The sequence below is a fragment of the Haliotis rubra genome, unplaced genomic scaffold, assembly GCF_003918875.1.
Source record: "Haliotis rubra isolate DU_JTF1 unplaced genomic scaffold, ASM391887v1 Scf728, whole genome shotgun sequence".
Taxonomy (NCBI): domain Eukaryota; kingdom Metazoa; phylum Mollusca; class Gastropoda; order Lepetellida; family Haliotidae; genus Haliotis; species Haliotis rubra.
The window spans coordinates 528,398-547,376 of NW_025767444.1; the positions used below are offsets into that span (position 1 = coordinate 528,398).

An 18,979-nucleotide genomic window follows, 5' to 3' on the forward strand; every position below is an offset into this window, starting at 1 on the left:
AATACTCGTGAAACACCACCTTGACTGACTGACTCGTCTCATCAATATTCGTGAAACACAATCTTGATTGACTGGTCTCAAGAAAATGTCAATGCAACAGAATAATAAGTCTGTATCATCAGATGGTGAGTGAGTAACGCTTCATCCCGCATGTAGCAATATTCCAGCAATATCGCGGCGGGGGACACCAGAAATGGGCTTCACGCATTGTACCTATGTGGGGAATCGAATCCGGGTCGTCTGAGTGACGAGTGAACGCTTCAACCACTAAGCTCCTCCACCGCCCCCTATCATCAATGAATAGATAGCTGAAAAACATATCACATTATAGGCGGTAAACAACCGCTTTCTGGACCAGACATCCAGTATTAGCTACTCCAGCAACATTACAGCGCATTTACGGATTGCTTAAAATTCAAACAATACGTTAACTTGTCCGATGAACGAATGCAGAAATTCTGCTGCTAATAAGAAAAGTGAAAAGCTAAAAAAACTATTTCTACATGGCAGTTTGTGGCAGCAACACCGGGAAACAGTCGACTCCGGAGGCAGCCATCAGACAGGAAAACACATCTTGTCCTCCTGAAAGAATTAGAATGTTATGTATTTACATAAACCAAAATAAAGGTCTCAGGCATGGGTGTAACTCATATACAGACTGATTCGTGCTTTACGCCGCTTTAACATTCCTTTTCAGATATATTAGGTCGTGTAAGCCCAGTATGGGAGGATTGTCGCTGGCTCTGTTCTTAATAAACGGGTGGTTTTAGGTCAATTTACCCTATTTAAGCACCGTGGGGTTTTGAAGACAAAGTATGACCGCAGCGCTCAAATATACATAAGAATGAATAATTATCAGCGTCACTACTTGCACCAACTATCAAATTTTGATTACTAAATCGTTGATACACGTCTAAAAACAATACATTTAAGCACAATTCGACAGGTACTGCAAATTAAAGACACTCCCATTTGTCAATGTCCTGGAATATTAACTATCTGCAAGATTAGGGAAATGTACAAGGGTAACAGTATTTGTATTTACTTTACAGTGACCTCTGTGTCCAACCAAAAGGACTCATTTTGAGTTACTTTCAAACAGTGGTAAAATACAGTATTTCATTCACACATACAGTCACCTTACCCTAGGCCACTTGAAAGTTGAGGTCAAAGCCTCTCCCAGTGACGCTGCCATCAGTTCTGAAGTCCACCACGATGTCACCACTGGTGTAGGGAACTGCAACATTTGAAAACGTGTTCACCTGGACAAGTTTCACATTAAAGGGATGATGTATTTACAACGTCCTATTTGACTCTCTCCTTGAAGCAGAATATATATATTGTCCTGTTCTTATATTTACAAGGACAGCAGTGAGGTTAACACTTATTCTGTACAAGGTACACACGGAGTACTTTCCTTATTTTACAGTCACACTGTTAGCAAAGCAAATGCATTTAACAGGTATGATCTGCAGGTACAAACGTGAAAAGAAATCCCGTACTCAGAAACGAACTACGTACAGTTTAGGGTGAGTCCAGCTCTGTTGCGACCACAGTACTTGTTAGAGTCGACTCCATTCACCCGGAATACTAGAGAGTCGTAGCTGCAGGAGGACTGATTCTCGATGTCGAAGTCTGTGAAGGTGACGTTGAACGTCTGTCCAGCCCCCAGGTCTGATGGTCACCTGGCATCGGACGTTGTTGTTGTACGTGGCGGTGGCTGGGTAGTAGATGCGACCCGTGGAAGACGTCAAGGTAGTGCCACAGAGACCTGGACAAGAAACCTTTGTTGGTTTGATGAACTTCAATGAAACTTAAAGGCATATTCCGTCTATGCTTTCTCTTTTTGTAATACATTGCAATGGCCATAGACAAAGAAGAGTATAACCTTATGCGATCATGTACATGTGACTGTTATTATAATGTTGTAGATGTTTGTGTCCACTTAATGTGCCGTCAAATGGTTTCAGCTGTGCTTCATACTATAAGTTTCATCATACGTTATGTACATGGACAATACTTATTTTCATACTTTTTCATTAGGAAGGATTAGAACGACGTCTTTAGTATAAAATTACAACGGTGACAGCTGCAACATATTATCCAAACTGATCCTGCCTGCAGGGATTCAGGAAGTAAATTCAGTAAGAGCTCCACGCACTTTGTACTGTACCTATCTTGTGAATGTTTAGAAGAGATGAAAAGTTTACTTAACTCAGACTCAGATGATAACGACCCTTCGGGACATTGTCAAGGTCATCACTCACCGTTATTTGAAAGAACTGTGCTGGGAGGGATGGTGCTTGCTGCATTAATGACTGAAATTTAAACGAGCAATTTTAACTCGTTCTTAACTTAGTCAACGAAAACCTTCATTTTGTCGCACTGACTTAAGACTTGCAGAAGGTATTTTTGAAATGTTGATCATCAGAATCCAAAGTCATGAGGAGAAGCAATATCAAGATAAAAAGAGACAAAGTGTCAAACCATTTCTTTTCATGAATCCAAAATAAGTTGTCTTCAACATGCATGATCATTGAGAGTCTCGAACATTGGTGATTAACAGGATATGTAGAAACATTTCAAGGTTGGTAACGAAAATCGATCAAAACATCGTCTATCAAGTACATTGAAGCTCTATAGAGTTCTTCAACAATGTTTATTTCAGGAAAAAATGAATATCTTGTGTCATAATAACCAATAACTATGAAACAGTAATGTATAAACGTATATGTCCATATAGTCCCCTGAGAACAAAATATCAAATGAAATGAAAATGAACGCGGAAAAAAGATGATGAACATGTTGTTGTTGTAGGTGGCGGTGGCTGGGTAGTAGATGCGACCCGTGGAAGACGTCAAGGTAGTGCCACAGATGCCTGGACAAGAAACCGTTTGTTGGCTTGATGAACTTCAATGAAACCTTAAGGCACACTTCCGTCTATGCTTTCTCTTAAGTGACAAATTGCAATGGCCATAGACAAAGAAGAGTAGAGTATAACCCAAGGTGACCATGTACTTGAGACTGCTATCATAATGTTGTAGTTATTTGTGTCCACTTAATGTGCTGGCAAAGGGTTTCAGATGTGACTCATACTATAAGTTTAATCAAGACTAAACTACACACGTTATGTACATCTACAAGATTTATTTTCATACTTTTTCACTAGGAAGGATTAGAACGACGTCGTTATTATAAAATTACAACGGTGACAGCTGCAACACATTAACAAGACTCATCCTGCCTGCAGAGATTCAGGAAGTAAATTCAGTAAGTGCTACACCCATTTTGTACTGTACCAGTCTTGCGAATCTTTACAAGAGATGAAAACTCAGACCCAGATGATCACGGCCCTTAGGGTCATTGTCAAGGTCATCACTCACCGTTGTTTGATGGAACCGTGCTGGGAGGGGTGGTGCTTGCTGCATTAATGACTGAAATTTGAACAATGAGCAATTTTTAATTTGTTCATAACTTAGTCAACGAAAACCTTCACTTTGTCGCTCTGACCAATGACTTGCAGAAGGTGTTTTGTACTGTTGATCTTCAGAAGCAAAGGTCATGAAGAGGAACAGTTTGAATGTAAAAGACACAAAGTGCTAAACAAACCATCTCTTTTCATGAATTCAAAAACGTTTCATTTCGATTATCGCAGCTTTTGAGACAAAACGCTTTGCGACGAATAGTTCAACGTGTTTGATCATTGAGAGTCACGAACAATGGTGATTAACAACATATGTAGAAATATTTCAAAGTTGATAACGAAAGTCGATCAAAATATTGTTCTTATCATGATGCCGATTGCATGGGTGTCATTACTTTACAGGAGGACGTGTGTCATGCATATCATGCACATTCAAGCTCTATCCAGTCCCTTCTTACTCCAAGGACAATGCATGTCATGTCTCATGATAACCGTTAATAAGGAAAAAGGGAGATGGGGTAGCCTAGTGGTTAAAGCGTTGGCTCGTCACGCCGAAGACCCGGGTTCGAATCCCCACATGGGTACAATGTGTAGAAGCCCATTTCTGGCGTTCCCCGCCGTGATGTTGCTGGAATATTGCTAAAAACGGCGTAAAACCAAACTCAGTCAGTTAATTATGAAAATGTATGTGTATAATATGTCCATATGGTCCCTGTGGTACAAAATATCAAATGAAATTAAAATGAACGGGAAAAAAAATGGTGTACATGTTGAAAAGCATTTAGTCTACAAAATGTTTCCTATCATTTTCTGACAGAGAGATGCTCTAATGCACAGCAGGAAGTAAGTTCAAATACAGAGTGGTGTCAGAATACACATGATACCTACCATCGCTGATCTGGTAGGTGGCTACGAAGCCACGGCGAGTCACAGATCCGTCAGTGTAGAAGGTGACACGGTACTGGCTATACATAGTGTCAGTATCTGGAATTTCACACAGGAATACATCACAAACAAAGTTGTAGAACATAGAGATGGTTGCTCACTTGATATATAGTCCATGGTATCAAATGCCAACAAACTTTGCGGCCAGGGTAGACAGTGAATATATATTTAAGACAACAAGTGATGCCAGTAGCTGACTGTCACATATGGTTCTTCAGTTGTATCAATGAAAGGAATATACATTGTTGCATAAATATTGATTCCTTTGGTATTTGAGGGGCAACATAAGCAATGTGGTTTGTGGTTCATGGTTTGGCCACTCCACTAACAAAGTACTGTTTCCTCAATGGCTGATAATGTGAATTGGCGGAGCATGCGTTGGATAGTAATACGACATCGCTGTCAACTTAATGCATGCATGTTTTGTTAATAATTCCAACTAACGTTTCTGGAGTTGGTATTGTTCAGAAACTTAAATACCAGCATGCACACTTTAATATGACTTACATCATGCATACCGGGTGTTATTTTGCAGCTCCGTACACAAAGCACATACATGGCATATGACCTTAACGTCTTAAATAAATACTGTAATAAATCTGTAATCTTGTACATAAGATCACGTGTAGCAGTTGAATCCTGATGTTGACCATCTAGATAATTGGCCTTGTAGCAACTCATGAACTTTAAGGTGATATGCGAGCGAAGTGTTTAGATTGGAGGGGTAGAGATCAGTGTACTGGAATCTAAGACAACCGCATGAGGTCATAACAGGATATTATTGAGATTGTATAGATGTCACAGCCATCTTTGACAGCTCACGCTTGGTATGGTTTCCGTTTTGATTGTCTAAAACAGGAATGATTCACTGACTCCTTTATACAAGTAATCCATGACTATGGCAGCTTTACAGTCGCCCTGTGAGACGGACCTATCAGCTCTAGCGGTTAATCTAAACCCTCTCCGTTATCTAATGTATGTTCAAGGAATAATAAGATGTCAACGTCTGAGAACAGCCAGTCGTGACTATACCGTTGTGCAAAGGGCAAAATAGCTGAGAAAATGATAACGCATCACTGACAAGTAAAGACCTTCTTTAAACATTCTTTAAACATGTGATCCGCGATGATCTGGAGAACTTACACACACGAGATTGGAGATCGTTCCACATTTCTTGATGCCGCTGTTAAACTGGACGTAGTCATAACTGCAGGTGGAATGACTTTCCAGCTGGAAGGTTGTGAAGGTGAAGGTAATGGTTCTCGGGTAGGATGTCGCTGTGACCGTGTAGTAGCACCGGGTGTTGTCCAAGAAGTTGCTGCCGCCACCTGGGGACTCATGATGGTGCCAGATGATGACGACAAGGTTGCCGTGCATGTCGCTGGAACAACAGATGAATTGATTCAATAATTGATGTTTGCTTAAACCAATAGTCTAAATTTCCCTGCATATATTTTAAAAACATCATTGTGACAGTAAACAGTGACCTTACCTGTACTGCTGGGAGCGGGCGTTGTAGCGTTGGGAGCTGAAACACACGAATGCCCCCATTTGAGAACAACACTACCTCGCATCTCTTCAAATAACCATACTGTCTCGATCAAACAATTTACCACCTTATCTCTAATATTTCAATAATTGAATAATGATCGGATATCATGGAGTGGAGTCCTGAACATGTTGTATATAGCAGTTCGATCCTCTGTGCATACCGTCACTGACAACGTAGTTAGCTACGAAACCATCGTAGGTGACACTTCCATCTGTTCGAATTCAACAGTAAAGTTCCCAACAAAGGTATCTGTAAAATAATAAGAAAATGTGTCTGGAGCCAATTTAATCATGATAATTTTTCTATGACATTTAATATGAACAAATGTTTCATAAAGTTGTTGACTAAGAAACTATTTTGGAATATCTATATATAACATGTGTAATTGACTTACAAAGTCGAAACCCGTGACGACTACGGATTGTACAGAGATTAGACCCTTGAACAGATCGACACTACATCTGAAGTAACGATAACCAGCAAGGTATGTATATTCATCACAGTACGTACAGGTCCTGGTGAATTCCGTGAAGCCACATCTCTTGTTCCCACCGTTGATGATGACCCAGTCCCATCTGCAGCTAGCGTGGTTTTCCACAGCAAAGCTGGTGAAGTCCAGACTTATAGACTGGGTCTGTCCGCTTCCCACAAACGTGTAGCGGCAGTAGACGTTGTTGGTGTAGTTAGTTGGGGAGTTTGGACTACGAAGCTGGCCGCTGGCTGCGGTGAACGTCGCATTACAGTTGGCTGAAATACAGAATGACAAAAGTACGTCAGCATGACAACCACCAGAGTAGCTATGGCTACAGAACAACTGAACATATCCTCACACACATCACACTATTGTTATCATGATTATTTATATTACACCTTCATCGATGCAAAACTACATTATCCTAATACATAAGGGCGCACGGGTAGCAGGTCGTAACACGCTCTGCAGAGTTGCTTCCCTTGGATATCCAGTGATGTACGATCGCTGGTGCGAACCCCGTTTGCCCCGATTTTGTTTCAAGGTTTTCAGCACCATACCGGTGCACGTTGATTTCAACAAAGTGAATGTCTGAAACCTGAATCACTTGGGGTTTCCTCTTCAATCAAGGTAACAAGCCTTGATGTCTTCTTTCGGAATCATTTAGAACTTGAGTAGTAAGGAAGGATAACAATGATCAACTTCTTTATTGTGTAAGACAGAGGTTGTTCATCTGTAAATTGTTATTTTCCTTATTACATAATAAAGAAGTTGTTCATCCGTAGATTGTTATCGTTCTTTATTACATAATAAAGAAGTTGTTCATCCGTAGATTGTTATCCTTCCTTATTACAAGCTAAAGAAGTTGTTCATCCGTAGATTGTTATCCTTCCTTATCACTTATTAAAGAAACTGTTCATCCGTAGATTGTTATCTTTCCTTATTACATAATAAAGAAGTTGTTCATCCATAGATTGTTATCCTTCCTTAGTACATAATAAACAAGTTGTTCATCCGTAGATTGTAATCTTTCCTTATTACATAATAAAGAAGTTGTTCATCCGTAGATTGTTATCCTTCCTTATTACAAGCTAAAGAAGTTGTTCATCCGTAGATTGTTATCCTTCCTTATCACTTATTAAAGAAACTGTTCATCCGTAGATTGTTATCCTTCCTTATTACATAATAAAGAAGTTGTTCATCCGTAGATTGTTATCCTTCCTTATCACTTATTAAAGAAACTGTTCATCCGTAGATTGTTATCTTTCCTTATTACATAATAAAGAAGTTGTTAATCCGTAGATTGTTATCCTTCCTTATCACATAATAAACAAGTTGTTCATCCATAGATAGTTATCCTTCCTTATTACAAGCTAAAGAAGTTGTTCATCCCTAGATTGTTATCCTTCCTTATTACATAATAAAGAAACTTTTCATCCGTAGATTGTTATCCTTCCTTATTACATAATAAAGAAGTTGTTCAACCGTAGATTGTTATCCTTCCTTATTACATAATAAAGAAGTTGTTCATCCGTAGATTGTTTTCCTTCTTCACGGCTTGATATAGCTGGAATTGTGGTGAAACCAGCGTTACCCGAACCCACTCACTACGTCATAATTCTATTGCACGCTTCATTTTAATAAGCTCATGTTTTTTACACGTGATCGTCAGCTGAGAAAACATGTTACCTCAATACAGGTCCCCGATAAGTAGGTGTGGCGACATTGTTGTTATTGCCATTTCGGCAATGTTCCAACTATGGCACTGCGGCTGCTAGCTACTCGAGTCGGAACCAAGCAAACCAATGGACGAGAGCTTGAGCAACTACCTGAAAGTTTTTTTTACGATGCCACAAATATGCTGGACAGCAAATCTAATAAAACTAGCCTTACCCGACTTTCTGGTAATGCTATTCCAAGCATAATATTCTATTATGCTTCAAAACAAAGCCAATATACTAAAGTGGGTATCTATTTGAAGAAACATCGTCACAAGACCTGCTGTTGGCGTGTCGACGGTGTCATGTTTACAAGATTGTGTCATGCGAACGTACGTATTGGCGGCCTCGTTGTTGTTGTAGTTGTTGCCATGGTTGTGGTGGTTGGGGAACATCTGAAAAAACATCATCAAAGAGGTGTAAATAGCTTTTCGAAATGAGAATCTGATCTTCTTTGGAAGATGCATCGACATCGTCACATTTCAACCTACATTTGTCTGTGAAGTATAAAAGTTAACACTTTATAATATTAGTAATACATTTATATTACTACCTAAACATTTCCATAATCATATTCTACCTGCGTGTCAATACAATTAAGCCCCAACTTCAAGGTATAAAGATCACTGAACTTCTTTGAAAATCCCTTGAATACACCGTTCATTATACTGTTCAGAAGTAAGCAGGCAACTCATGTGCGTCCTTTTACACTGGGGTTTTATTTTAAAGAGCAACCACTTACACGGCAACCTTCTGTAGGTGATAACAAATCCTCTCCTGGTAACGCTGCCATCTGTCTTGAAGTACAAGGTGAAGGTGTTTGTGAACGTATCTGTGGACGAAATGGTATCGATACTTTGAGAAAGGCTTCTAAATATATTCATTTTCATAGAACCTAGGAATGGTAACCGAGTAATTGAAGCGTTCACGCGTCACGCTGAAAAGACCCTGGTTCGATTCCCAACATGGGTACAATAATTGAAGACCAGCCCCTGTGATATTGCTGGAAATATAAAAGTGCCATAAAACTTTATACACACTCACGCAAACAGCATGCAAAGTTCTCCTCTACACTCATATGATAAGCTGCAGTTTGTGTTGTAGATTTTTAAGTTAAAAACTGTAAACATCAAATCCGAACAAAATATAGTGTAACTCTCACATGTGAGAACCCTGCCGGTGGACAGAGATGATCCGCAGTACTTCCTGCTGGAGGTCGAACCCAACTGTAACGAGTCGTAGTAGCAGCTGGAGTGATACTCGAGGGAGAAGGTCTGTACGGTGAACTGCAGAGTCTGCCGGGTGGAGTTGCCCTGTACAGTGTACGTACAGTAGGCGTTGTTGGGGTAGTAGGAGCCATCCCTGGGGTGCTCTCTATGATGCCCTCGTCTGTTGTGTAGGTCCGGTTACAGCTGACTGGACACACACAGAACGTTCACATATCATACAACGTTCCCATATCATACAACGTTCACATAACATACAACGTTCACATAACATACAACGTTCACATAACACAGAACGTTCACATAACATACAACGTTCACATAACATACAGCTTTCATATAACATACAACGTTCACATATCATACAACCTTCACATATCATACAACGTTCACATATCATGCAACGTTCACATAACATACAACGTTCACATAACATACAACGTTCACATAACACACAACGTTCACATAACATACAACGTTCACATAACATACAGCTTTCATATAACATACAACGTTCACATATCATACAACGTTCACATATCATACAACGTTCACATATCATGCAACGTTCACATAACATACAACGTTCACATAACACACAACGTTCACATAACACAGAACGTTCACATAACACAGAACGTTCACATATCATACAACGTTCACATAACACAGAAGGTTCACATAACATACGACGTTCAAATAACACAGAACGTTCACATAAAACAGAAGGTTCACATAACATACGACGTTCAAATCACACAGAATGTTCACATAACATACAACGTTCACACAACACAGGACGTTCACATAACACAGAACGTTCACATGACATACAACGTTCACACAACACAGAACGTTCACATGACATACAACGTTCACACAACACAGAACGTTCACATAACAAAGTACAATTAAGAAATGTGTATTGCACATGGATTCAAATATGTTTTTCAAATATGACCATTCTGGACGTAGGGCCGCATTTCTTGACATTTCTAACAAGCCATTATCCTGTTGTGCTTCTTGACATTTCTAACAAGCCATTATCCTGTTGTGCTTCTTCAAAACTGCATCGCAGATAAAAGATGATGGTGTATCCAGTTGCACGTACCTGGTAGTTTTGCGTATATTGCATTGAATCCACTCCGTACTTCACGACCATCGGTTACAAAGGATACGTTGAAATCACCACTCGACACAGTGTCTGAAATCAGAAATTGATGACTAGTGTATAAGAGACTGTGATTTAAACGATAGTATTTTAGCAATATTCAAGGGGTACACCAGAAATGGACTTCACAAACCGTATCCATATGGATCTTCGGCGTGACGAGCAAACGGTTTGACCTCTAGGCTATCCAACCGTCTCAAATCGGTAACTAAATACGACTACATGTATGTGAGTACTAACCAGGGATTATTTATCCCCGGTCCCGACAACCACGTCCCTAAATTCACGTTATACTGCGAACATTCTTCGTTAGCTATATTTGCAGAAAGACGTTTGTCATTGTTTATCAACAATATTGTGACGAATCAAATATCGCCAATAACTCGCGAATACCCCGATATTGCGGAATTCTGTGAAAACGCCAATGCTTGTCAGTACTCTCTGATGAGATCAGGTTAAATATCATTCTAAACTGTGAATCGTTTACAGATAGTGTAGGATGAAAATAAGCACTTATTTGTAAAATATTCCTACTATTATCATGGTATTCAACAATAATCATATTTGAAATTAACACTTTTTTATAAACATCCATTGTGTCGTTTGTTTTGTTCAGCTCAACCGGAATAGGTATTTCTGTAATATATGATAAACTCAGGTCTATTAATGAAATCTTGGCTATATATTTTGACATGTACGTAGGAAAGGAATCTATAAATACATTGCCCGTTTCAAATTGAAAACGGTCATGTATATCTACAATGTGTTATGTCCAGGTGGGACCACTAAAGACTTACACCTGAGTGAGCGAGGTCCTGTATATCTACAATGTGTTATGTCCAGGTGGGACCAATGAAGACTTACACCTGAGTGAGCGAGGTCCTGTATATCTACAATGTGTTATGTCCAGGTGGGACCACTAAAAAGACTTACACCTGACTGAGCGTGGTCCCGTATATCTGCAATGTGTTATGTCTAGGTGGGCCCACTAAAGACTTACACCTGAGTGAGCGAGGTCCTGTATATCTACAATGTGTTATGTCCAGGTGGGACCACTAAAGACTTACACCTGAGTGAGCGAGGTCCTGTATATCTACAATGTGTTATGTCCAGGTGGGACCACTAAAGACTTACACCTGAGTGAGCGAGGTCCCGTATATCTGCAATGTGTTATGACCAGGTGGGACCACTAAAGACTTACACCTGAGTGAGCGAGGACCTGTATATCTGCAATGTGTTATGACCAGGTGGGACCACTAAAGACTTACACGTGAGTGAGCGAGGACCTGTATATCTACAATGTGTTATGTCCAGGTAGGACCACTAAAGACTTACACCTGAGTGAGCGAGGTCCTGTATATCTACAATGTGTTATGTCCAGGTGGGACCACTAAAGACTTACACGTGAGTGGGCCAGGTCCTGTATATCTACAATGTGTTATGACCAGGTGGGACCACTAAAGACTTACACCTGAGTGAGGGAGGTCCTGTGCAGTATCTTGAAGTGGTGGTAGTGTAGCCAGAGGAACCTCTGTATCTGAATCGCACGTAGTCGCTGCTGCAGGAGGAGGAGCTTTGAAGGTCAAGGGTGATGAAGTTGAGGATGAGGATGTATGGTGAACTACCGCCACTGATTGTGTAGGTGCAGGTCAGGTCGTTCATGTAGTTGCCGTCAGAATCAGCTGGACTAGCAAATGAACCCGTGTCCGTTGTAAATCGCTGGGTGCAGTTTGCTGTGTGTCAATGAAGCATTTCATGGATTAGTTCATTCTCTAATACAGTTGTTGGATCATATGACAATTCAGATTCAGTATAACAACGATAACAAGATAATTCCCCTCTAATGATCTTTTGCGTAAAAATTTAGAAAGTATTACAAAGTGAGTTAAGATACCATGGTGTAACAGGGGTTAAATCATACATACATACAGACAGACAGACATTTTATTTCAGTAATGTAGGCCCTTGGCCCATAATACAACATAGTGCAATTATAAAGAATACATACATGCTGGATATAGGATGACGATTGGAGTACAGGGTCAATTGATAGTAGTAGTGGATTTATGTCTTAGTTTTAATACGGTGGAGAGGAATGTAGTTAATGATTTTAGATAATTTATGTCGTTGCGAGTAATTAAACACACAAAAGTTTCAATTGTTGGAGGGTGGGTCTGGTTGGTTGTGAAACATTTATTTCTTATGTCAGAATATTTACCACAGATGAGTAGAACATGGAATTCATCTTCAACATAGTTTAAACCAACAGAGTGGCAGTAAAGGTAGAGAAGTTGATCATAGGGTGTATTTGTTTTGGCGGCCGGTTTCCACTGCTAATCTAAAGTTGTTACAGCGGAACATAGCCATAACTTTCCTTTGATATGGGAGGAGGTCACATGACAAGTAGTGTTCGACATTAAGTAAAGATTTAAATTGTGAATAATATTTACATTTAGATGAAGAGTCAAGTTAGGAACGCTAATTTTGAAGGAAGCAGTCATAAAATCGCTGCTTGAAGATGGATATAAATGTCATACTGAAACCATACTGAAAAAGGATTTGTCTTATATGTGAAGCCCAAGTAGATTTATTATTATCATCGAGATATTTGAGCATTTCTGTAGGCCTGATAAGGGAGTCTATGATGTTGTAGCTGCAACAGTCTGCACCAGTACATTATTGATCTAGAGGTATAGTGGTATTGCAGTGGAGTCTGCCACACTCTCAAGCACCATGCTATTGTTGGTATACTTGCTGACTTTGAGAAAAGTCTAACAGAACTTCAAATGTACAGTTTTAATATGTCTGCAATAAGTGGTTCCCCAAATCTCTGATCCATAACACAGAATAGTTGTAATCATGGAGTCAAATATCTTAAAATGTCCTCGTGATTAATACATCCAAAATGTTTCTGGTAATTATAGATGGAGAATATAGCTTTGCTTGCTTGAGCTGCTAAACAGGATTTAGCTTTAGTCCATGACAATTTAGGGGTGAACACAATCCCAAGATATCTGTACATATTCACAACTTCTATTTGTTCACCATTTAAAACCATTTCTCATAAGAACGGAGAGGACCACCATTTCTAAAAACAATAATTTTGTTTTGTTCAGATTAACTTTCATTCCTGCATCTGCACAGAATTTTTCAACAATATTAATTTTCTTTTGGAGCTGTAAAGCAGTGTCTGATACAGTTGATACATCATCAGCAAATAATAGCGAAAATACATCAGTAATATGAGTTGATATGAATACACCTCTTCCACCATCTTCCTCCAGCATTTGAGCAAGTTTGTTTATGAATATAATAAAAATCTGCGGACTCAGAGTGCATCTTTGGCGGGTACCAATATTACATTTGAAATAGGGTGATAACCCCGAATCAGTTCTTACACAAGCGCACAGTGTAGAATACATGTTGATAATAAATTTAAGGAATTTTCCCTTTACCCCCTTTTCTATCAAACTCATAAAAAGTAATTTATGGTTAATAGAGTCAATGCCTTGGAAAAGTCAATAAAAAGGCAATAGAACCTTCCATTTTGCTTTGACAGATATTTAGTGACCATAGCTTGAAGGGTGAAGATATGGTCTGTTGTTGAATAATCATGTCTGAATCCAGCTTGTGCCTCTGAAATTGTATCATTATTGTCACACCATTGTTTCAGTCTATTATCAGCAATTGAGGCTAGAACCTTGCATAAGCAGTTGATCAATGAAATTCCTCTATAATTGTTTGGATCTGTTTTATCACCAGATTTATGCAAAGGGCATATGATGCTTTCCCCCAACATTTAGGAAAAATTGAGCTATCATACAGTTTGTTAAAGAGTTTAGTTAATATAGGTGATATGTAATTCTTAGTAGCTTTAAAGAACTCTGCGACTAATCCATCCGGTCCTGGTGATTTATTATTTTAATATTTTTCAAGCTTAGAAATACCTCCTCTTCCGAAAAGGTTCATTGAATACAGTTAAATGTTCATCCTCTATATCAGTGTCAGTATCCACTTTGCTCCACGCATCTTCAATATTATCATCAATGGAAACACAGTTTAAAAGTTCATTAAAATACTTAAACCATTTATCTACAGAGATGCCCGGAGTAGCTGAAAGATTCATTTTACAAGATTTTAACACTTTCCAAAATTGTTTTGGATCATTCCTTGATTCACTGAGTCTTTTTTTTGACTTTGAAAATAATTTTCTTTCTTTAAGTGAATGTGAGTTTAAAATGCCTTTTATAATATATGTAGGTATCAATACTATCTCCAACAGCCCTATGAGATCTCAGGGCTGAGTATTTCTTGTGCTTCAACTCCTCCAACTCATTATCCCACCAAGGTGGCTGATGTATATTCATTGAACCATTGGGTTAAATCATACATACCCGGCAGTATATTGTAGTACAAGCTGAACGACGGTCGTTCCGCATCAGCCGTACGCAGCAGAGTTATCGTGAAGTCGCCATCATAGGGGTCTGGTGGAAAATGATAGTTTCAGCATCAGAATATTGATCGAATTCATTTCCTCAGGATATATTGAAGATTAACGTGTTTACATGTACTATTGAAGAGCATGTTGAGTCCAAAGAACAAAACTTTTTTGTATATATTTCCAACCTAGTGTTCTAGTATACAGTATGTAGTTTATGTAAGGTATATTCATATTCCGTTGGGTTATCGCAGGAATCCTATCCTAAGTAGAACACTTTGGTAATATGATTTGTGCAGTACTTCCACGAATGAACGTTCAAGAACAAGACTGTAATGATGATGAATATGTGCTAGAGAATGGCCTGGGAGCTATGAGGAATAACGAATATTGTCCCGGGTGAATAAATGATTCCCTGATCTTTGACGTGATACTGCACGGATAGCGTAATGTCATCCATTTGTTGCGTCATAAAATTGAATCAAATACCAGTGATCACATGCTCTTAAAAATGAAGTAGGTGACATGTTATATCGCTTCCAAAGATCAAACAAGAGTGAATGAGTATGTAACATATGTTATATTTGGAATTACACTTTCTCAGTAAAGTACAGATTCTAGTACTTTTTGGGTTGAGTCCCATCTGGGATTCGAACCCACACCCTCAGAGTCAGGCACCTAATCGCCAGCACACAAAGTCAGACACCTAGACCGCTCAATATGCCATCCAGCAAAATCACGGCGAGGAACACCAAGATGAAACAAGAACCTTTGCACAAGTACACAGAACAGAACCAGCATGTCTCATTTGAACACTGCAGATTCATTTGTCCAAACGATACGCATTAACACCACATATAAACCACTATTTTAACCTGTTCAGTAAAATATTAGAGCTAGATTATGTGTGCTATTGCCGTAATACCAGAACCTACATGTCATCTCGGTGCCATACGCTCCGATGCCGACACATCTCCTCTCCTGGCCATCAAAGTCGATGGAGTTACATTCACTATCCGCGACACTGCTTGATTGAGAGGTCAACCGGATGTGTATCTGTGATGCCGCCATGCTGTTCTGTATCCGGTAGTAACAGGTGGACCTGCTGCTGTCGCTGGACATATTGCCGCTAACTCTACCAGATAGGCTCGTGTAGGTCACATTGCACATACCTGAAAGGGGAAAGAGGCACGACTTTAAAAGTCAGGAATGAAACACTAGCACGCGGAAAGATACACCACGATACACCACAATACACCACGATAGCGTTCATATTCCCAGCAGTGTTGGTGGAGTACTAACCTGGAGTCACGTGGTAGAGCACGGAGTAGTTTCCCCTCACTGCACCAGTGCTGAAGTAGTTCACTTCCATTACGTTGTTCTGCTGTTCTTGCTGGAAACGACGCCAGCAAAGACATACGTTAAACAGATCGAAGTGTCGTTTATTTAAAACGTGAGGTATTCAAGACTGTACAATCGAGAGCATGTAATATTACACCAAACATTGAACTTCTTGTGCATAATCATTTCTCCTATCACCATATTATACAAAACATTCTGACCTTGCCACGATGCATTGCGCTGGCCACAGAGTCGATCCCCGTCCTGACTAACATATTCTGTCGTGCACACACCACCCGTGCCAGGGTCCTGGAGAGTAAACTGGATGGGGTTGAAGGTTGCTATGAAGGGTAGAAAGGCATGCGGAATGTGTAGGTACAGCTGACGTCTCCACTGTAGTCCACGCTAGAAAGGTTGGGGTCGGAGATGATGCCCTCTCCTCTGTGTAAACCCCGAACAGTTGACTGATTGACAGAGACAAATAAATATCATGAAAATAACGCAAATGACAAATAAAGGAAAACACTAATCAGATGTAGTAAGCAAATGCTAAGAAAACTGCAATGAATGTAATCTTCATGACCTCTGTCTTATTAAAGGCAATGCCGAGTTTTGCTTTCAAAAGCGCAGTATTACAGAACAATGTATTTTCACGTTTTGTAAATGCTGCTGGTATGTTTCTACTGACGTGTGAACAAAGAGTATGATAATTATAAATGTTATATAATTATAAATGTATGATAATTATAAATGTATCAATACGTACACGGGATAACTTTGTACTGCAGTCGGAAACCTCGACGGGAATGTGATGCATCTGATCGGAAGGTCAAACTGGTGTTGCCTACTGCTGCATCTGATAAATATATGGAACAAACACAATGAACTCAGTGCATCATGAACAAATGCTTTATTGGTCAGTGACTGTATTAGTCAGTTGGACTGGTAGGTCGACAGTTGGACAAGCAATGACACTAAGAAATTTAAGAAGCTTTCCATTTTTTACTTAGTAATATGTTATAATTTTAAATCAAGACAATTTGGTGCTTCCCCTCTTCCTACACAAACGGTTCTCATTACATTCTCTCAGCATGAGAGAAATAAACACAACATGTAAAAAATCTCTGACGCCACTGTTTCGATTCAGTGTTCCTTAAAATATCCTATGGATTTGTGATTAGGTACTTGTACTATGCTCAACACTAAGTAACTCACGTGATATATTCCTCATGGAAGTCCCACAATACCGTTGTCCGTCGGGGAATTCAAGGTAGTCGCTACTACAACCACTTGTGTAGTACATTTCAAAATAGGAGAAGTTGTAGAAAATGCTGTAGAGGTCGTTACCGCCCATAAAGTGTGTACCTGCACAACATGTTGTGTTGGTAGTAGTAATCGCCGTCATTTGGACTCTCGATCACACCCTGGTTGCCTCTGAATACGTAGTCACAGACATCTGTGTGAAAGAAAACATATGCATTACAGCGATCTAATGGTGTGTCCACTGAAGACTTCACATACAAATGGTATAATGCCAGCTGTATAACTCACTTTCTGTGTAGGAGTATCTGATCTGAAATCCACTTCTCTGGGTGGAACTGTCACTGTGGAAGGTGATGTTCAGATCGCCATCAACGATGTTGTCTGAAACAATAGAGGGGTATCTGCATGCATATTTTCTCTACCGTTTGTTGGAGATGATTCCCTGTTGAAGACGAATGAATGCGAATGAAGCCGGACGCATGCAATCAAAATACGAAACTGTTTCCTGAAGTTTGTGAACTATGCATGGCCGATTCCCTAAACATGAGATTTAAGCTTTAGTCAAGTTTAAGAATCTGTGGTTTGAGCGTCGTCACAACCTGAAACATGATCTTCCCAAAGAAGCAAATAATTAATTATAGGCCATTATCGTAGGCTATTCTAATGAAGCCATCAACGTACGTAATTTCAAATTTAAAGGAATGTACGTAAGATTTATCAAATAATTATATACATACGTTATGGTTCAAACAGTATAAATGTAAACCCAAAATGGGACACTGTCGCTTCCATAACTGTTGCAGGACCCTTGCCTCTTTCATACATGAACACATTAATGCATATCGTGTAACAGTGGACACTTACGTATGTAAGATATGGGTGAAGACCTCGTTCCACACATCCTGGAGGAGGAGTAGCCGTCATAGAGGATCTGCATATAGTCCATGCTGCAGGAGGTGGAGAAATAGTTACCTGTAGGAGGAATAATATCTCTGAACGTCGAACTCCTCCAGGGTGATGTTAACAGCCCACGCCCGACCTGCTGGAGGCCTGATTGTGAACAGACAGTCGAGGTTAGGAGAGTAGGTGGCATTGTCACTACCTCGAACCTGGATCTGTCCTTCGGCGGCTGTTAGGACCTGAATACAGCTGTCTGTAGAGGAAGAGGTTCGGGTATCAAATTACGAATCCATATATAACCATTTAATCCATGTGCTACTGTACACCACTAACACAAGAAAACGGTCAATAATCAGTTAGGATGCACATATAACATACCTACAGTGGTTGTTTTGAATACTGAAACAACATTACACGTAATGAAACTAGGCAGTGTTAATAACAGCAGAACATTGCATAAATTGTGTTACAACTGTTCAGATTCAGAAGACGTGTGTGCTTCAAGAGAAGAACATGGAAAATGTAATAT

The 18,979-nt window shown here is 39.6% G+C and overlaps 1 protein-coding gene across 2 annotated transcripts; it reads right to left on the reverse strand.

Moving 5' to 3' along the window:
- Window positions 1-1,144: 1,144 nt before the first annotated feature.
- On the reverse strand, window positions 1,145-18,700 carry LOC124259551 (cubilin-like). Of its 2 annotated transcripts, XM_046693696.1 has the most exons (22): window positions 18,415-18,700; window positions 17,839-17,931; window positions 17,503-17,743; window positions 17,054-17,143; window positions 16,509-16,751; window positions 16,249-16,339; window positions 15,882-16,118; window positions 14,903-14,992; window positions 11,996-12,241; window positions 11,710-11,727; window positions 10,449-10,541; window positions 9,274-9,527; window positions 8,854-8,943; window positions 8,448-8,506; window positions 6,432-6,668; window positions 6,082-6,170; window positions 5,862-5,897; window positions 5,515-5,750; window positions 4,313-4,408; window positions 2,268-2,318; window positions 1,522-1,771; window positions 1,145-1,237 (listed from the first exon to the last, which is right to left on the reverse strand). In XM_046693696.1, the coding sequence occupies exons 5-15, from the start codon at window positions 16,560-16,562 to the stop codon at window positions 6,659-6,661; spliced, it is 1,242 nt and encodes a 413-aa protein (XP_046549652.1). In that variant the 5' UTR covers window positions 16,563-16,751; window positions 17,054-17,143; window positions 17,503-17,743; window positions 17,839-17,931; window positions 18,415-18,700; the 3' UTR covers window positions 1,145-1,237; window positions 1,522-1,771; window positions 2,268-2,318; window positions 4,313-4,408; window positions 5,515-5,750; window positions 5,862-5,897; window positions 6,082-6,170; window positions 6,432-6,658. The 2 variants fall into 2 exon arrangements, with proteins under 2 accessions (XP_046549652.1, XP_046549651.1); XM_046693695.1 differs by lacking the exon at window positions 11,710-11,727 and having other exon boundaries at window positions 11,978-12,241.
- Window positions 18,701-18,979: the final 279 nt, after the last annotated feature.

Bases quoted from the DNA above. Each gene is read 5' to 3' on its own strand.
- LOC124259551 (XM_046693696.1), bottom strand. From the start codon at position 16,562: ATGTTAGTCAGGACGGGGATCGACTCTGTGGCCAGCGCAATGCATCGT. The intron at 16,119-16,248 runs GTTAGTACTCCA...TTCCCCTTTCAG, and splicing joins GCTCTACCACGTGACTCCAG to GTATGTGCAATGTGACCTAC. The intron at 8,507-8,853 runs GTAAGTGGTTGC...ATGTTTTTTCAG, and splicing joins CACCTACAGAAGGTTGCCGT to ATGTTCCCCAACCACCACAA.